The sequence below is a fragment of the Triplophysa rosa genome, linkage group LG10 (assembly GCF_024868665.1).
Source record: "Triplophysa rosa linkage group LG10, Trosa_1v2, whole genome shotgun sequence".
NCBI lineage: Eukaryota > Metazoa > Chordata > Actinopteri > Cypriniformes > Nemacheilidae > Triplophysa > Triplophysa rosa.
Window position 1 is genome coordinate 2981210 of NC_079899.1, and position 16963 is coordinate 2998172.

General features: G+C 41.8%; 1 protein-coding gene across 6 annotated transcripts in view; it reads left to right on the forward strand.

The window, feature by feature from the left end:
- ralgapa2 (Ral GTPase activating protein catalytic subunit alpha 2) overlaps positions 1-16963 on the forward strand; it is a 109616-nt gene that overhangs the window by 72440 nt on the left and 20213 nt on the right. For all 6 annotated transcript variants that reach the window (XM_057343297.1, XM_057343299.1, XM_057343298.1 and 3 more), the window contains 6 exons: positions 145-946; positions 2445-2516; positions 4531-4654; positions 4746-4901; positions 10079-10237; positions 10927-11054. In XM_057343297.1, the coding sequence (XP_057199280.1) occupies positions 145-946; positions 2445-2516; positions 4531-4654; positions 4746-4901; positions 10079-10237; positions 10927-11054 (1441 nt within the window). The remainder of the gene's footprint in view (positions 1-144; positions 947-2444; positions 2517-4530; positions 4655-4745; positions 4902-10078; positions 10238-10926; positions 11055-16963) is intronic.

Genomic DNA, 16963 nt, shown 5'->3' on the forward strand with positions numbered 1-16963 from the left:
CAGTAAAACAGCAAAAAATGATTTACTTTTCTGCTGAACTAACAGTGTCACCTACATCTTAGATACCTGAGGGTTAGTCATTTTTCAAATGTAAAGTGATTAACTTTACATTTATTATATTGTATATATTGTCTTTTATTTCAGAAAAGAAAAGAAGAAGCTTGGAGCTGATTCCTCTAACTGCTCGCATGGTAATGACACACCTGGTCAATCATTTAGGACATTATCCTTTGAGCGGAGGCCCTGCCATCCTTAACAGCCTGGTGAATGAGAACCACGACAACCCTTACGTAGAGTCCTCCGAACTCTCCTCTGAAGTCTTCAAGAGCCCCAATCTGCAGCTCTTTGTCTTCAATGACAGCACGCTAGTCTCGTACATGCAGATCCCCTCCGACAATTCCAGCATTGCTCCGGTTAATTCAAACCCCAGAGACCATTCCTCAGAGGTCCGCATCATCGTTCGGGACATCTCTGGGAAGTACTCGTGGGACGGTGGCGTTCTCTACCGGACGTTGGAAGGAGCCGCCTCGAATTCGGCCGGCAGCAGAGAGGGGTCATGTCACGAGACAATCCGGCCTGCCGCTGCATCCAAGCAGAACTCCGTCCATTCTTCAGAAGTAGAGGTGGAAGATGGCATGGATGTGTTGGATCAGCTGCTGGAAGACCTGGGAAACAGTAGCCCGGAGTGCCTACCGCAACCCGAGCAGAGACTCACTCAGCCGCCGTCTCCACCCATGGGCATGAACCCTGAGATGGAAGGCCTTATCATGGATGCCATCCTCAGGCAGACACAGCAGGAGGATGAGGAGCTGGCACGGAGACAATGCGAGGACTCCAGCATCAGAGCGGCCTCTCAAAGAGAGCCCACGCACCAAGAACCCAAATCACCCTTTTACCTTTGCAGACTTCTCCTCAATGACCTTGGCATGAACTCGTGGGACCGCAGGTAATTCACAGGCGACAGAGAGGAAAATGCGTTTCGTCAAAGACTTGGTTAGGTTCAGAATGATGATTAAAACAGAGTATTTTTTGCTTTTGTATCAGTAGATGCTGTACTCTTTCAAAAGATGTGAAACAGTACCCCCTACTGTACAACAGCAAAATGCGGGAAACATTGTCGTGTAAATTATCCAATGACGGCTGATAAATTACGTAAAATTCAGGCAGGGAAAGAGTAAAAAAAGGCATTCTTTTGAGTTTCAATGAGAACAATGAAAGTCAAAAGGGTAGAATGCTCATAATTCCATTATCTTATACTCTAGATGTTTGCCGTTTTTAGGATATCTGTTATCTATTTTCAGCTTTTAAAACACATACAGACTACAACCACAAAGTCAGTATTTGGGATTGACAACTGTATTTACTAACACGTGACTCGAACACTTAACAGGGCTTTTGTCGGGCTCTCAGACCACACAATAGCCCCATTTTCTGCCATTTTTGTGTAACCCAAGAGAAGCTGACAGCCCAACATTAGTGACTGACAGTAAATAGTAATTACTGTAGACACACATGCTTCATGTCATACGTATGGCAATGACACGGCCGAATGTCAAGTGTGGTTCTCTTAAACACAAAATTCAGTCCTGGACATTTAAAGACACTTCTGTTGTATGCAGTCAAATGCACTCCAAATAGGACGGAGAGACTGTTGTGTTAACTAGAGGTCGACCGATATAGGTTTTTCTCTGGCCAATGCCGATTTTAGAAATCAGGCCAGCCGATGGTCAATATATGAAGCCGATTTTTTTGGCCGATATGTTTGGCCGATTTTCTTTTTTCCACCTTCATCTCATAAAATCTAATTAAGTAACAAGAAGTGATACAGAATATTGCTTTTAAATATTAAAACAAATTAAACATTTATTGAAGACAAGTGCACTTCAAATCAGTGCACTTGATTGAGAAAGGTTGAGTAAGTGTTTATTGCAGGGTACAAGATAGCAGTCTAATTCATAGTAATAATACATTGCTCAAAACTTTTAAGCACCTTCTCAAACTGTTCTGAATCATGCTTTTTGTTTATGTTTGTTGGAAGACACTGCTATAAGTCAAGTGGTCATAATCTAAGTGAAAACAAAAATAAAAAAATCACTCATATTACACAGCCTGCTGCTCATAACTGCGTTTTTAGTTATATTTAGCTTTTAGCCTTTTTCTGTTTTATTGGACAATAGAAAGCCTGACAGGAAAGTACCGCCTACGGACATAATGCGTAAATAACGGGAATTAACAGGTCAGGATTTAAACTTTGGCCGGCCGATCAATCGGTTGACCTCTAGTGTAAACGTCGACACTGTAATTGAATTAGTTGCGTAATAATCAGACGGAACTTTGAGATGTTTTCTAGTGTAACAAATGTTTTGCGTTACTTTTACCATTTAAAGGTAAGCATACTTGTGGAACGTCTGGTTTCCTAACTACTACATTTTCTTATTCCACAGGAAGAGCTTTCATCTTCTAAAGAAGAACTCTAAGCTCTTGAGAGAGCTGAAGAATTTGGACTCAAGGCAGTGGTAACGTTTTTCGTTTTTCAGAAAGCGTCCGTGGCAGAGCATGTGAGCGGAGTGGAGCAGGGAGCGGAGCATGAGAAATATAGTCAGACCGAGAGAAATATAGTCGGATCGCGGAGCGGGTTTTCATCCAAAGGACAGAGCGATCGCTCTGTCTTGATCCAGTTCGCCAAAAATAGACTAGGCACCTATCTTAAGCGAAGCGCTTCTGGGACGCTTTTGAAACGTGCCGCGGCGCGTCTGGTGTAAACACAAGCATAGACTAGAATGACCGCTATCAGTTCCGGTGCCCGTGTCGGAGCCGTAACGTGCCTCAGATGCGTGAGGTGTAAACGAGGGGTAAGGCTTCGGTTGAAAACGGCAGGTGTTAGGCATGCAGAGGAATTTTAAATTTGAGCGAGCGTGGAGCGATTTCACCGTAGCGGGATGAAATTGTAGGTGAGCGCGGAGCGGAATTGAGCGGAGCGGTCTGGTGCGACCTGGAGCGGTAGAGCGGGGGGAGCGAACACCCACGTGAGCAGGGAGCGGAAATTCTCACCGCTCAGCTCTGCTCACATGCTCTGGTCCATGGCTTAAAGTTTCATGCCGAAAATCACGCACAACGCCACAGGAAAACATTATTTTAACCCTGCTTTAGATTTCACAGCACTTAACGCTACAAATCTTAGCAAACAAGAGCGTGCATTTGGAGAGCCCAATCACGCAGCCTAATGCCAGTCTACAGAGAGCGGCTTAGTCCTTTAAAAGCACTATTAAAGAGACATGTCTTAAGACCACTTTCAGATCCTCTGCTCCTCACAGCCTAATCCTGCTCACGTCTGGCTGATCACAGCTCCACACTTCTCCGCCGGCAGCGATCAATGGGTGCTCAGAGTGCCTAATTACAGAGGCTTATTAAAGAATACCCACAGGACCGGCCCGCAGTTCCCCTCGGCGCTCAGAGTCGCCCCACGCATGGCAACCGCTGACTGAGCATGCCAAACATCTCGCTGCAAGGGCATGATGCTTCCCTAGCAACACCGCTCAGGGAGAGACGCCGCTCGCAGGTTTTCACACATACCAGTGGTTTGTTTATTTCCTAGACAGGCACTCGGTGCGACAACGCTTCAGTTGTCTTTTCAAATTCATGTCTTCGTGAATTCTGGTTTGGTTGAACACGTACGTTTCTTTTCTAGACCGTCTCTGACTAGATTTGTTACGTAAATTAATAGTGAACATAAAATTCCCAGTATAACAAGTAGCCGGTGTAAACACATCCATTTCTTTTTGCCTGTCCTTTTTGATCCAACAATTGCACCTACACAATTTCGTCATTTGTTGAATTTGCTATTCAGTCCTTTTTAGAAACAATTTATTTAGTCATTAAATCTTACAATTTTTACTGAAAGTATATTTATTTTTTATATTTATATTGTATATTCTTTATTTCTCGTAGCCCATTTAATGTCCCTATTAAAATGGGAAATACTTTATAAAATTGTCACACCCAAGTATCATTTGGTCATTTGGACTTCTTTTCTGAGTTGATTTGGCCTGTTTTCAAAGTGTTGTAAGAAAACTGTTATAGTTTATGGGAAATTTAAATTTGACATTATTAACAAACCAACTTTTGGTTTCTAGCTAGCTCCTACTAAGTAACACTCTTATTTCCCTCTTATCTGTTTTTGATTTCTTTTACGATTATTTAGTGATTTGTGTATTGATAAAAATACCAACTAAAATGTAAGCAGTTTATATCATAAGATATGTCTGTGACTCATTATTTGAAAGATTATGTAAAGTTGTAATCTGTAACGTTTGCCTCTCTATCGCCATCTCTGTTTGAAACATCAAATTGCAGATTCATTTACACTTATTTGAACAAGTTCTGAAAATGAATAACGTTAAACTTTCCTGAACTTATAAATCGTTATAAACTTACAGTTGTTCGTTGTGGTAAGGGAACTGAATTGAGTTTTTTTAAACGATAGTTATCATTTTTAATCCGCATGACTTTGGTTTGTTTTGTATATTTCAGTCGAGAGACCCATAAGATTGCCGTCTTCTACATTGGAGAAGGCCAAGAGGAAAAATACTCCATTCTGTCCAACACTGAAGGCACTCAGGCTTATGAAGACTTTGTTTCTGGACTCGGATGGGAGGTGCTGCTCACATAACCGAACACATACAATGAAACCAACTTCAGCAGTCTTCATCTGTGAGCGTGACGCTCTCTCTCTGTTTCTCTCTCAGGTGGATCTGGCCACTCACTGTGGGTTCATGGGAGGTTTACAGAGGAACGGCAGCACGGGAAACACAGCGCCGTATTACGCTACCTCCAACGTGGAGGTCATCTTCCACGTGTCCACTCGCATGCCTTCTGACTCAGACGATTCCATCACTAAAAAGGTACATTCAAAATATCACAAATCGTCTCACACACACATTGTATCTATCGCCTTAGACACGTTCATGTGTATTAAACTATTTCGATTAGTCGAGGGCAATATACTTCTGTAGTTAAAAATGAGTGGAAATTACTTTTTATTTGGGCTTATATCCTCCACCCGACTCAGACCCTGATCATTTTTTAAACAGTTTAGTTTAGCATTAACTGTGTTTTATGGCTGGTGTGTCGCTCAAGCACAGCAGCAGGCGAGTGACACGTGTTTCAAGCGTGATTCCAGAGATGTTCCGCCGATTGCATGTCTCTGTCAGACCGCTGCGAGCTCAGACACCATGTTGTCAGCGAGGGATCTGAGCGCGTGCAGATTTAGTAACAGCTCTAGCTCTCCGGGCTCTCGCGCGCGCTGTGACCGGGGCCCCGATCAGCACATTAACTCACACCGCAAGGGCCAAAGGCCTGCCGGATACCAGCAGGGCCCTGCTATCGAATTCCGCCCGTGTCGGCAGGATAGCGATTGACGTGCGTTAGCAGGTTAGCGCTGGCGAAATGAGCCGGTGGGAACCCGCGTAGCTCGAGGCTCGATCCGATCATGTGGCCTGCGGAGAACAAAAATGAATCAGGCTCCCGTCTCCTCCCGGACTCTGTCAGAGCTCATATTAGCCCGTCTCAGCCGCACTCCGCTCGTGTGCCGAGAGCCGCGCTCGATTCATTTTGGCTCAGTAATTACTCTAGGAGCGAGAGAGGTCGGGCGGGGGCAGGGCTGAAAGGGCTGTTTTATCGGCTACAGGCAGGAAGTAACTCCTCTAATTAACAAATGCAACTTTCATAGACAGGGACAGAAAGGAGGGGCGACACCAAGAAAAACACAGAGAAAGAATTTCTGAATCCAATTGAGTGCTGGGGGACAGAAGGGAGCCAAGCAGCTGGCTGGCCCGGTAATGCAGTTACTGGGAGGGTGTTGCCATGCGAGGCCGTCGTGTCAGGAGGCAGCCGGTCATCACACACACACGCACACACGGTTCTTTGTTGCAGAGGGATGGACGCTGCTGTTTGTACAAGGCAGCATTTAAGCCTCAGGGCATCTCTTCTGTTCTGTTCAGTGTTAATAGTCTACGTATATGTTGTGCTCCAGGCAACGTATGAGCGGTTATATTCTCTTATAAGTGGTATTTGATAATGCAAGCATCACCTAAAACCGCTCAAGAACCCTTAGCAACCACAAAGCAACACCCTGACAGCCGCTGTCGAAACTCAAAAATGCTAATGGCCAGTTTGGCACGGGCAGGCACGGCTATCTATTCTTAAATGAAGTCAAATAGAATGCTATCTTAGAAGTCTGCGTTCTTTGACACCTGCTCCCTTTCATTGAGATTGACATCTGGTGCACACGTACAGTATGTCACGCATCTCATGTCTCCGCCCAACCTGTTTACATACCACCGATTCTTCTGCCGTCTCGCTAAATGGCTCGGTATGCGCCGGCCCAATCAGTTTGTTTAATTTTAGCCCATTAGAATAATTAAGGGCTTATGGGGAAATGTGGTAATTGCATTTTTTGGTGAAGAGGACATGTTTTGGTAATGGCTCATTAGGCTTCGGTGCACCGGCAGATGTTTAAAACCCATTGAGAGGAGTTCGCTGGAGGTCGCGCCATCGCGACCACATTGTTTCCAAAACTCAAAACGGTCACTTTGATTCTTACCATTTTGGTAATAGTCTGCTTAATTGTTGTTATTTGTTTACAATGAATTCTTTGTGGTCGGTGCTGTTTTTGTTTTGTATAGATTTTGAGTAAACAAATGTACAGTGTGTTAAAATGATCATGTTTACGGTGTACGATACAGCAAAAAATACAAATCAGGTCATAGTATTGGGATATCCTAATAATATACATCTTTGATATGCTTTTAAAAGACTGGCAGTTTAAAACAAGATCCTTAAAAAGGCCACGTTAGTTGGGCCTGTCATATAGTTCTTTCCAACAAACTCTTTTTCTTTTTTTGTGAATATTTAAAGTGACTGGTTTGCCTGTTTTTATGCACAACCGCAATAGAAACAATTAGTCTGATCAATTTGGACGAAACACCGCTATATTTCGAAATAACCGTGCCACACCACCCAGCAGTCCTTTTCAATGAATAATGCACGTTTTATTTTTTACACATTTTCTGTTTATTTGTAAACGTTGAGTAAAATGTAATTTATCAGTTATATATGTACAGCTTATGTATAATTCAATAGCATCCATATTGAAAATCAGCCATCCTACTCTCTAGATACAGTTGCAAGAAAACGTTGAGTTTACCTGCATAACCCCTTTGAATTCTGCATGATCACTGTCAATGATAGAAACGCAACACACAATTATAGAGAAACGCAATCTGATTAATAACGCATAACGAACAGTTGTGTATTAAACACAGTCACGCACAGTACAGACTGAAAAGTGGTAACAACTCATCCAGAAATAATAAGAGTCAGGTGTTTCAATTAATAAGACAAGACTGAAGATGTGGGTTGTGCAGGTGCATGTCTTTTAAATAAAGACGCTTAACAATTCTGCTGTTCTGAAGAAAGGTTGGTTTACTATTGTTCAACCATCCTGGTTCTGATGTGAGCCATCTTCTGATCACACAAGGATATTACTGACGACAGAGAACCCAAGGGCAACAGCAGAATAACACCAGAAACCCACGTCCGCTAGCAGAACACTGAACAAATGATGTTAATACCACATCTTTGTAAAAACTACGTTGCAGCACATCGTGAGTGTTCCACAGTTGCTTCTGAAAATGTTCAGATGGGTCAGGTTTGAACATTCCGGCAAAACTGCACAACGCTTATGAGGATTGGAAAGGCACTACAAGCCAAGAGAGCCTGAATTCTTGCCATCAAAAATACAGTTAGGGCCATAAATATTTGGACAGAGGCACATTTTTTGTTATTTTAGCTGTGTATCAATATGTTTTCGAGTTACAGTTTTATAATGGATATTGTCTTAAAGTGCACACTCTCAGCTTTATTTAGAGTGTATTCACATCCAGATTAGCTGAAGGATTTAGGAATTACAGCTCTTTAATATGAAGCGCCCCCCTTTTTCAAGGGACCAAAAGGTATTGGACAGTTGAATAAAAAGCTGTTTTATTCACATGTATGGGCTTTTCCTTAAATAATTTTGTCATAAATGAAGCACGTTAAAGGTCTGGAGTTGATTCTACATGTGGTGTTTGCATTTGGAAGCTGTTGCTGTGAACCCACATCATGGGGTTCAGGGAGATCGCCATGCAAGTGAAACAGACCATAGTTAGATTTCAAAAACACTACACATCCGTCAGAAAGATGCCAGGAACATTAAGAGCGGCCAAATCAACAATTTGGGACATTCTGGGGGGAAAAAAACACACCGCTGAGCTCAGTAACAAAACAATCCTGGGCGTCCATTTGAGATAAAAGTGGTGGATGATGACGTTATCCTCTCCATGATGAAGAAAAACATCTTCACAACTTCCAGACAAGTGAAGAATTAATCCGGATGCGTCTGTCTTCTGTTACATCACCAAAAAACACCAGTGACCCAGTGCCTGAGGACGTCATGCGTGGAAAGGAATCACACTGCCTGAACACTATTTTACTGAAGATGTTGTATGCTCATATCATGAGATATTCCAAGCTTTCTCCATATCTTTTATTCTTTTTAGTCTTATGCAGGCTGAAATTAATTTGATCTCTACAAAAAAATGCTTTCTAGAGCTTGTTCGGCTATTTCAGAAGTCTAATCTACCCATCCTATTCTTGAGGCTTTTGCACCTTGTTGTGAACCCTCTCTATTTTTTAATTGTATTCTCTTTATTGTTTTGATTGACAAACATTGACATATTTACCTCTTGGAGAGTGTTCTTCACTTGTCTGGACATTGTGAAGGTGTTTTTCTTTATCATGGAGAGGATAATGTCATCATCAACCACTTTTATCTCATATGAACGCCCACAATTGTTTTGTTACTGAGCTCAGCGGTGTGTTGTTTTTTTCTTAGAATGTACCAAATTTGGCCGCTCTTAAATGCTTCATTTATGACAAAATTATTTAAGGAAAAGCCCATTCCTGTGAAAAAAACAGCTTTTTATTCAATTGTCCAATTACTTTTGGTCCCTTGAAAAAGGGGGAGCTTAATATTAAAGAGCTGTAATTCCTAAATCCTTCAGATAATCTGGATGTGAATACACTCTAAATAAAGCTGAGAGTGTGCACTTTAAGACAATATCTATTATAAAACTGTAACTCGAAAACATATTGATACACAGCTAAAATAACAAAAAATGTGCCTCTGTCCAAATATTTATGGCCCTAACTGTAAAATGCATCAAGACGTTTCGCAGTAAAATGTCCGCTTTTTAGATTAGACCATGTTTTTGAGTTATTTACGTTTTTCTTGCAACTGTAGTAGAATCCTAAATTAGGAATGCTGATTGAAATGTATACTGGTTTACAAATGTTTACCTGTTTTAACCAGTATATCGCCCGACTCTAAACTAGTCTGTACAAATGTAATCTCTCCTGCGTGGACTTAAACAGGTTTTAGGGATGCTGGTACACTACGTATCTCTGCACCTATTATGGACATTTTCTTACAAGCAATGTGAAATAAATGATCTGAACACATTACTGGTGGTTTAACATTAGCATTACATATTAAACAGACTCTCAGGGCTCCTGCGTTTCGAGTCGGTACACTCTTAGCAAAATGAGCTTGCAAAAATGCATTTCCTAGAGATATATGTATATTTGTATGTAAAATGAAAATCTAAGCAATTTTCTAGGTAAAATCAATTTGCTTAAATGACTGAAACATAATGAGCCCAATCTCTCTAGCTCATTTCATTTAAGATTGAAAATTCCCTAAATAATTTCAGGAGTTGTTACAGACTAAAATAGATGTTCTGCCTTTGCTCTTTTCTTTCTAGATTTATTGCTCACTATTAAGAAAACATCTCTCTGCGTGTTAATAAATGTGTGCAGGCCTTTTTTTAGTTCTATTTTTCAGGCTTTTTTTCTGTTTACTCAATATGCATGCGCTCCACAAATGTATTTCTGCAATTGTTTTTCTCAGATGAAATGAATGTTTAATGTCGGCAAGGTTTTATGGGTTGAGCGTCAGATTTATTGATGCGTTTTGCCGTAGCTTCGTCACTTGGGAAACGACGAAGTGCACATAGTGTGGTCGGAGCACACGCGGGACTACAGGCGAGGAATCATCCCCACTGACTTCGGAGACGTCCTGATCATCATCTACCCGATGAAAAACCACATGTTCTTCATTCAGATCATGAAGAAACCGCAGGTATGTCCCCTAACGTGATCATAATGACATTACGTTACATTAAATACCGCAACAATCCGCTGTAATTCACCCGATTTTTACGTCTTACGTGAAATGCCTCTCCAGAGGCGTCTTAAGATCAGGATGTGCAATGTTTCTCTGATTGGCAGGAGATGTGGATTGTGGCTGGAGGGGAAAGTTTCTCTTCCTGTCTCGTTTCTGAGAGCACTAATGCTCAAAGTCCATTACTGCACCGTCGGCACGCCGCTCTCATCGCGGTCAAGCTGCCTTTCATCTTCCTCCTCCTGCATCTGCCACTAGATCCCCAGAGAAACTCAACTCGCATCATTTGTCATTTCTCGTAAACACGTCACCGCCACAGAACTCGGCTGCTTTGTGCCGAGCGGCCTGCGATAATCAGACGGCGTCTGATGTACGTTTCATGCTCTCTGTCACCAGCCGCAATTAGTGAAATTCCCTCGGCTGTGCCGCCGTTATCTGCTTCTAAGCTCAAATAACTCTTATTTCATCCACTCGATAAACACAAGCCTCCACAAATGGAAGTGCTGCATTAACTATGGACTGGATTCGTTTGTCCTGGTTCGAGCTATTTTACACATTGATTTAGTTTCTGATTTTTGCACACGGCGTTGGGATTAGACTTCATAGGTTTTCTCGCAGCGTCCTCTCTTCTGTTTTCTATCCATCAGGTGCCGTTCTTTGGGCCTCTGTTTGACGGGGCGATAGTGACGGGAACTTTGCTGCCAAGTCTGGTGCGGGCCACGTGTATCAACGCCAGCAGGGCCGTGAAGTCTCGATTGCCGCTCTACCAGAGTTTGTATCCTTTACTTTGAAAGACTGTGAGATCAACACATGCTATTATCGGTATGTTTCGCATAACAATAGAACTGGAGTATATCGACAGCATCGACGCATAACACCTGACATAAAGAAATACTGTGCCTTTATAAGATATAGACAGTCAGACCAATCAACATAAAGAATCCAACAGAGCCATGGGCCAAGTAGCAGCACTCTGTAGAAAAGCCGTTATATCATTTTGTAATCAGTGTTTAGTCATGTAATAGGCCCGTATAACACCTCCAGCGTGCAGTGGAACAGATATCATGCCTTACATTTTTACCAAGTGTTTTCGTTCTTGGAACGGTATTACGTCACTGATCATTATTGCGTCTCCTGTGAATAGGGTGTGAACAGCCATTAAGGATATTTCGTTTTCACAGCTTCCTGCAATGACTTGATCTGTCCCTATGAATAATTGATCTGCATTTTACTGCTGCCTCTACACCACTGCCTCTTATCTGTCTATCGTAAGAACATCTGCTCTAGAGTCGCCGCTTGTACGTATCGGCACAAAAGTCACTCACTCACTGTTGGTCTTTCCATTACATCTCTTCTGCGATGTTTTCTGGTCAAATCCGTCTTTAGTTGTTTTGAGGTTGTTAACATGACCTTTTTAACTTGGACCACTTAAGACACAGGGCTTAACAGACAGTTGTCCTAAACTGACCCAGAGGAGACGGAAAAACATGTCATGAGGTGACACAAAAAATACAACAATCTTTGTCTTGTTTTACTATGCAAATGTCTGCAAGTACTTAAATCAAGATACATTCAATTGAGAGGTCAAAATGATCTAAAACATCAAGCCTTGTTTTAATGCCAAAAACAATAAAAAAAATTTTAAAGAAAATTAAATTATTTTATTTATACATTTATTTGATTAAGCTGAAATAAGTTTGGTCATAGTTTTGTTAAATATTATAATGAATATTAATTGAATTAAAGATTTTGTTTCTTTTTTACGTTTTAGAATTTGTACTGAAAATAGCCAAAAATACTAAATAAGAAGTTCATTTTTGCAGCCCAGATTTAGCTTTTTCCAGTTCACATTGTCATCCAAAGGCAGGTCGCATCACATGTAAAGGGAAAAAAAATCAAATGTCCTCCACATTAAGCTGCGGTATGAACATAGCCTCTTCCACTCCATTCCTCCCTCTGCTCTCGGTCAGAACAATGACCTTGCCTCTCGCTCTGAAAGGCATCTGTTTTTGTGCCGAGATGAAATCTTGGCTGGAGTTTTCTGCTTCACAATGGGTAGGGGACCCTGCAATTTTCCCGCTTGTTGTGCTCGGTGCTCCAATGTAATTAGTTGAATATTTCTTCAAAGAGAGTCCTCGTGCACCCTGTGCCGGCTGATAAAAGCAGGTGTCTCTCTCTGGCCCCGCCGCAGTGATGGAGGGGACTCCAGCGGGCCGAACCATCACTCAGCTCTAATTGGATGGGTTTTGGTGAAATGACCACCAGCGCTTGGCATGGGGCACTGCAATCCACCCCTGTGCCCTACGCTGGCCTGCGCCCGCACTCTATTGTCTGCGATCGTACGTTTGTGTACGCAGGCGAGTATGGATCTCTGTCACGCACGGCTCTGGGATTACATTTTTTCGAAGGGCTTAACGGGGATGTTTGAATGGACAGTCCCATCTCCTGCTGATACCATTCACATCGTCCTTAAGGTGAAGTAAGGATCCAAGATTATTGATTCATCAACTGGAGTTTGATGCAGGCCGAGTTTTGCGAAACAGGGTATTACACAATGAAAAAGATTTGTCTGATACAAGAGTACCCTTGGTTTTAATGTCTGCAACCATCGATTTTCAGTTGTTGACCTTATTTGCATAATTGTTTTGAAAATGAAGAGTCGGCGCACATGACTGTGTTTGTCAGTGAGTTTCTGAATGTTAACAGCCTCATCAGCTCAACTCCCCGCTGTGTTTATTGCCCGACCAACTATGTTCTCAGACTCCAGGAGCAATATTTTGTATTTTTGCCGGCAGTTGTTAGGCGTGGGCTTCTCTTGACCTTGACAGTGGTACTTCTGACCTCTGGTTCACACCGAATAACTCAGAATCCATATTGTTGACGACCCGACAAATGTGGCGGGTAGTCGCAAAGCTCCCATCACAAACACTACGAGCCTAATGTTGATTTGCAGCCCAAAAATATGCCCTCAAGACCCTCAAGTAAGGAGTGGTGGGATTTCACCGGCAACAGTCAACCTGGTGTTATCCAGTTACTTTGATTTGGCAAGGGGGCAGCCGCCTCTTCTTGGCCTGAAGTCAAAGTGTTTTTGGCAGCACCTCTCTCCGCCTCTGCGCGAGGCAATATCAAGAGAGACGCTTTCTAATGGCAGGCCAGTGGCCTTTAATACGTGATGCAGAGATTCACTGACCTTCAGTATCTTTTGCTGCCTCCCCCGCTGACCGAGAATCGATGGAGTTAGCCTGCTTCCTTCCCCGCTCTCTCCTCCTGGCTCACATCCATCTCTGGGCACAAATCAATAGCCGTCATCTGTTCCTGCCTGCCGTCAGTCATGCGAGACTGTGCTTTTAGCACCTGCGATTGCAGGAGGATGTTTAAGGGTAGGTTGGGGTGTGGTCACATGTAAAGCACAATTCGGGTCAGAGAATTATGAGTGTAGTTGTGGATAGTGTCTTATCTTGTGGATGAGTGATGAAATGATTACAGTATGTTCCCATAGGGCCTGATAGTGACGGCCAAGCATTCGCATTTAAGTTCTGGCCTGGAGAATGTCTCTGGCCCTGCAGAGCATCTTCAAGATGAATGGAGATGACTTCAGAGCCTCTAATCCCATTTTCATTCCAGCATGCTGTTCTTTCTCCCCACGTGGTTTTGTCTCGCTCCCCATGCTTGCTTTCCTGTGCTTCCCAACTCACCAGCTGTTGTTGGAGGACCCGACAAAGTCCGGCGCATTAGATCACCGAGTTATGCCAACCCACGCACACCTGCCCACAGTCTTTTTTCCCCCTCGGCATCGTTTCCACACCTGCACACAAGCATGCACACAGTCTGGGGCTATGTTTAGAATACTGCTCCTAATGTTGCAGCAATGTTTTGGATGAAACCTAATCTTTTCAATACCCAGATGACCTGCTGCATTCGCCATAATATGCAACAGACCACACTGAGATGAATATTCAATCCCACAATGCAATGCACTTCTATTTCCAGTGCAGTGGATGAACCGAACGTAATACAAGCAGTGATTTTACTCTCATGACTATTCACACCAAGGATCAAATCAAATAAGATCTACAATATGGTCACTGTCACTTTCAGGGTAATTTTTTCCAGCTGATGACTTAAAAAATAATGACAGCCAATCAAAATCTATTTGAATATAAAGGACTTTAAATGTGAAATAATGTTACCACCTAAATTTCAGTTGTGTTGAATGTGTAATAACAACACATTTTTAGATCTTAATTTTACAATTATACTTTTTTGTATATAAAAAAATGTAATGAAAGTATGCAGTAAAAATAATACAAATGTTTTCACTGTAGATAAAGTTTAACAGATTAACATTTCACTACAGGTTGTTTTGTATATACTGCTGGTGTATCAAAAAATACAAATGTTGAATAATCTAAAATCAAATTATCTTAATAGTTATTGTTTTGGTGTGAACATTCTTGAATACACTTAAGATATAAATTGGGTTTAAATTGGATTGAGGTATATTTCTAAGACTTAATTAAATGAAATAAATGTTCAATGGAATGAGATCAGTGTAGAATGCTGATGTCTGAATTATGAAATACTGTTGAAATAATATTCCATTCTGAACAAGCCTAACACTGTTGTTGTTCTTCACACACTGGAGTGTGGGGGGGGGGGCTTCCATCCACAGGCTTGTCAAGCCCAGCCATGAGTGGAAAGTCAGTTTTGCCCATATGGCATATGGCGTCTCACTGCTGCCTCTTTATATGAAATACTCAAGTATTCTCCCTCCCTCCCTCACCCCCACCCACCCCAGCACCAAATGACTCATAGCATTAGTCTTCATTCTCTCTCTCTCTACCCCTCCTGCTGCTCCTGATGCCTGGAACAATGAATAGTCACACACACATGCATTCATGCCCGTAGGGGACTCTCTCTTATGGTAAAGCCAGAACTTAAACACAGGTCAGTAAACAACTCAGTGACAGAATTAAAAGAGCTGGCACAAAACAGGTGGCAGATGTAATAGGTGTGTGTACTTCATGTTTATCTGGACTCGGGTCGGCCTGGGCTTTCTTTTCGGCGCATTATAATCATGCTTGGAATCCTCAATAGCTTTTTTAATCAAATTTCCGTGTGGAGCAGGAAGACTCGCGGGTCATCGAGTCGGGTCTAATTCGATAGGAGTACAGCATGCTACCGGGTCAAACTTCTTCATGCGTTATCAATGTCAAGCGAAATACTCACAGTTTCTTTGTTACTTTTGTTTGCTTAGACAATATCACTAATGCTCCTACATAAGAATTGAAGAAATAACAATTCAACTATAGTTCCACATTGTTCATGTACCTCAGATTTTATGCCTTGCTGAGACAAGATGTGCTTTTGCTTTTATTAATTGTCAGACTAAATATCATAGACACTGGAGGTGGACTTTAGACACGAGTCTGTTTGCAACCACCCTGAAAACCCTAGCAACAATCCAGAATGCCATAGCGACTGCAAAGCAACATGCTAAAAAAATATTCACAACATTTTAGCAAACGCAAAATCGTTATAGTATTTTTTATTTATTTTTGGCTAAAATTAGTTTAATTTAAGCTATTTTGTCAAATTGTATTATTATGAATATTGAATGTATTATTTATTATAATTATCACTTTTGTTATTATTAATATTATTATTCCTATTTAGGTTTATTTCAGTTACACATTTAGTTGAGTTTTTTTCTGTTCATAATTTTAGTGCCTTTACACTTATTTCCCTTCTTTGCTAGGTCAACATTTTTCATTTTTATTTCTCAAATAATTTTTTGCTCTAAATTTTATATGATTTAAATCAACATAAATAGTGAGTGATAATAACCCCCGCATCCTCCTAACCTCCTCGAAATTGTTGCATAGCATTTTCTTCAAATCTAGGAATTTCCCCGCTCTTTTACCTCATTTAATATTAATATATCTCTGGTAATGAGTTTTAAAGAGGATGAGGCAATAAAGAGTAATTGGGTATATACTGTATATATATGTATAATATTGGGTGAATTAAAAAGGTCATTGAAGGCACAACAGCCGTGTATTTGTCATCAGGACATTTTGTGTTTACATTGTATAGAGTTTGAATTTGACAGTGTACATTTAAATTTGAAACTCCTCCCACATTAAAAAGAATTCACCGGCACTCCGCTCGGCATTCATGCTTGACATCTGTCTATGTTCTGCCACTATTGTGAATGGAGGGGCCATTGCCAGCTCAGGGTGGGATCCCGGCGAGTGTGTGAGAGAGAGAGAGAGAGAGAGAGGTAGAGTTACTCAGAGCTTGCTCCTTTATTACTGCTCCCTCAGGAGTGACGGTACTAAAGCGCCTCGTAAGCGTGAGAGCGGCTCCTGTTGGCACCTGCCCACCCATGTTTTTTTTGCACTCCGTGTTGTTTTGTTGTTGTTTACTTCGTGTCTAGATAGCAGGCGACCGTGATAGACACAGAATGCAGGTTTTTTTCAGGAAATGTTCGACGAGGTTGACCTGACCTCCAACACTGATGATTCAAGATGCTTAGAAAAGTAGCATGCTAGTGCATGTTAACATGCCACGCCAATGTGAATGACCTGTTGCACAGCAGTTGCCCCTAATCAACGTTATCCAAGACAAAAGAAATGTTGCTTTGGTTTTCCATAATTGGACGTGAAGCGGTCGGCCGATTGT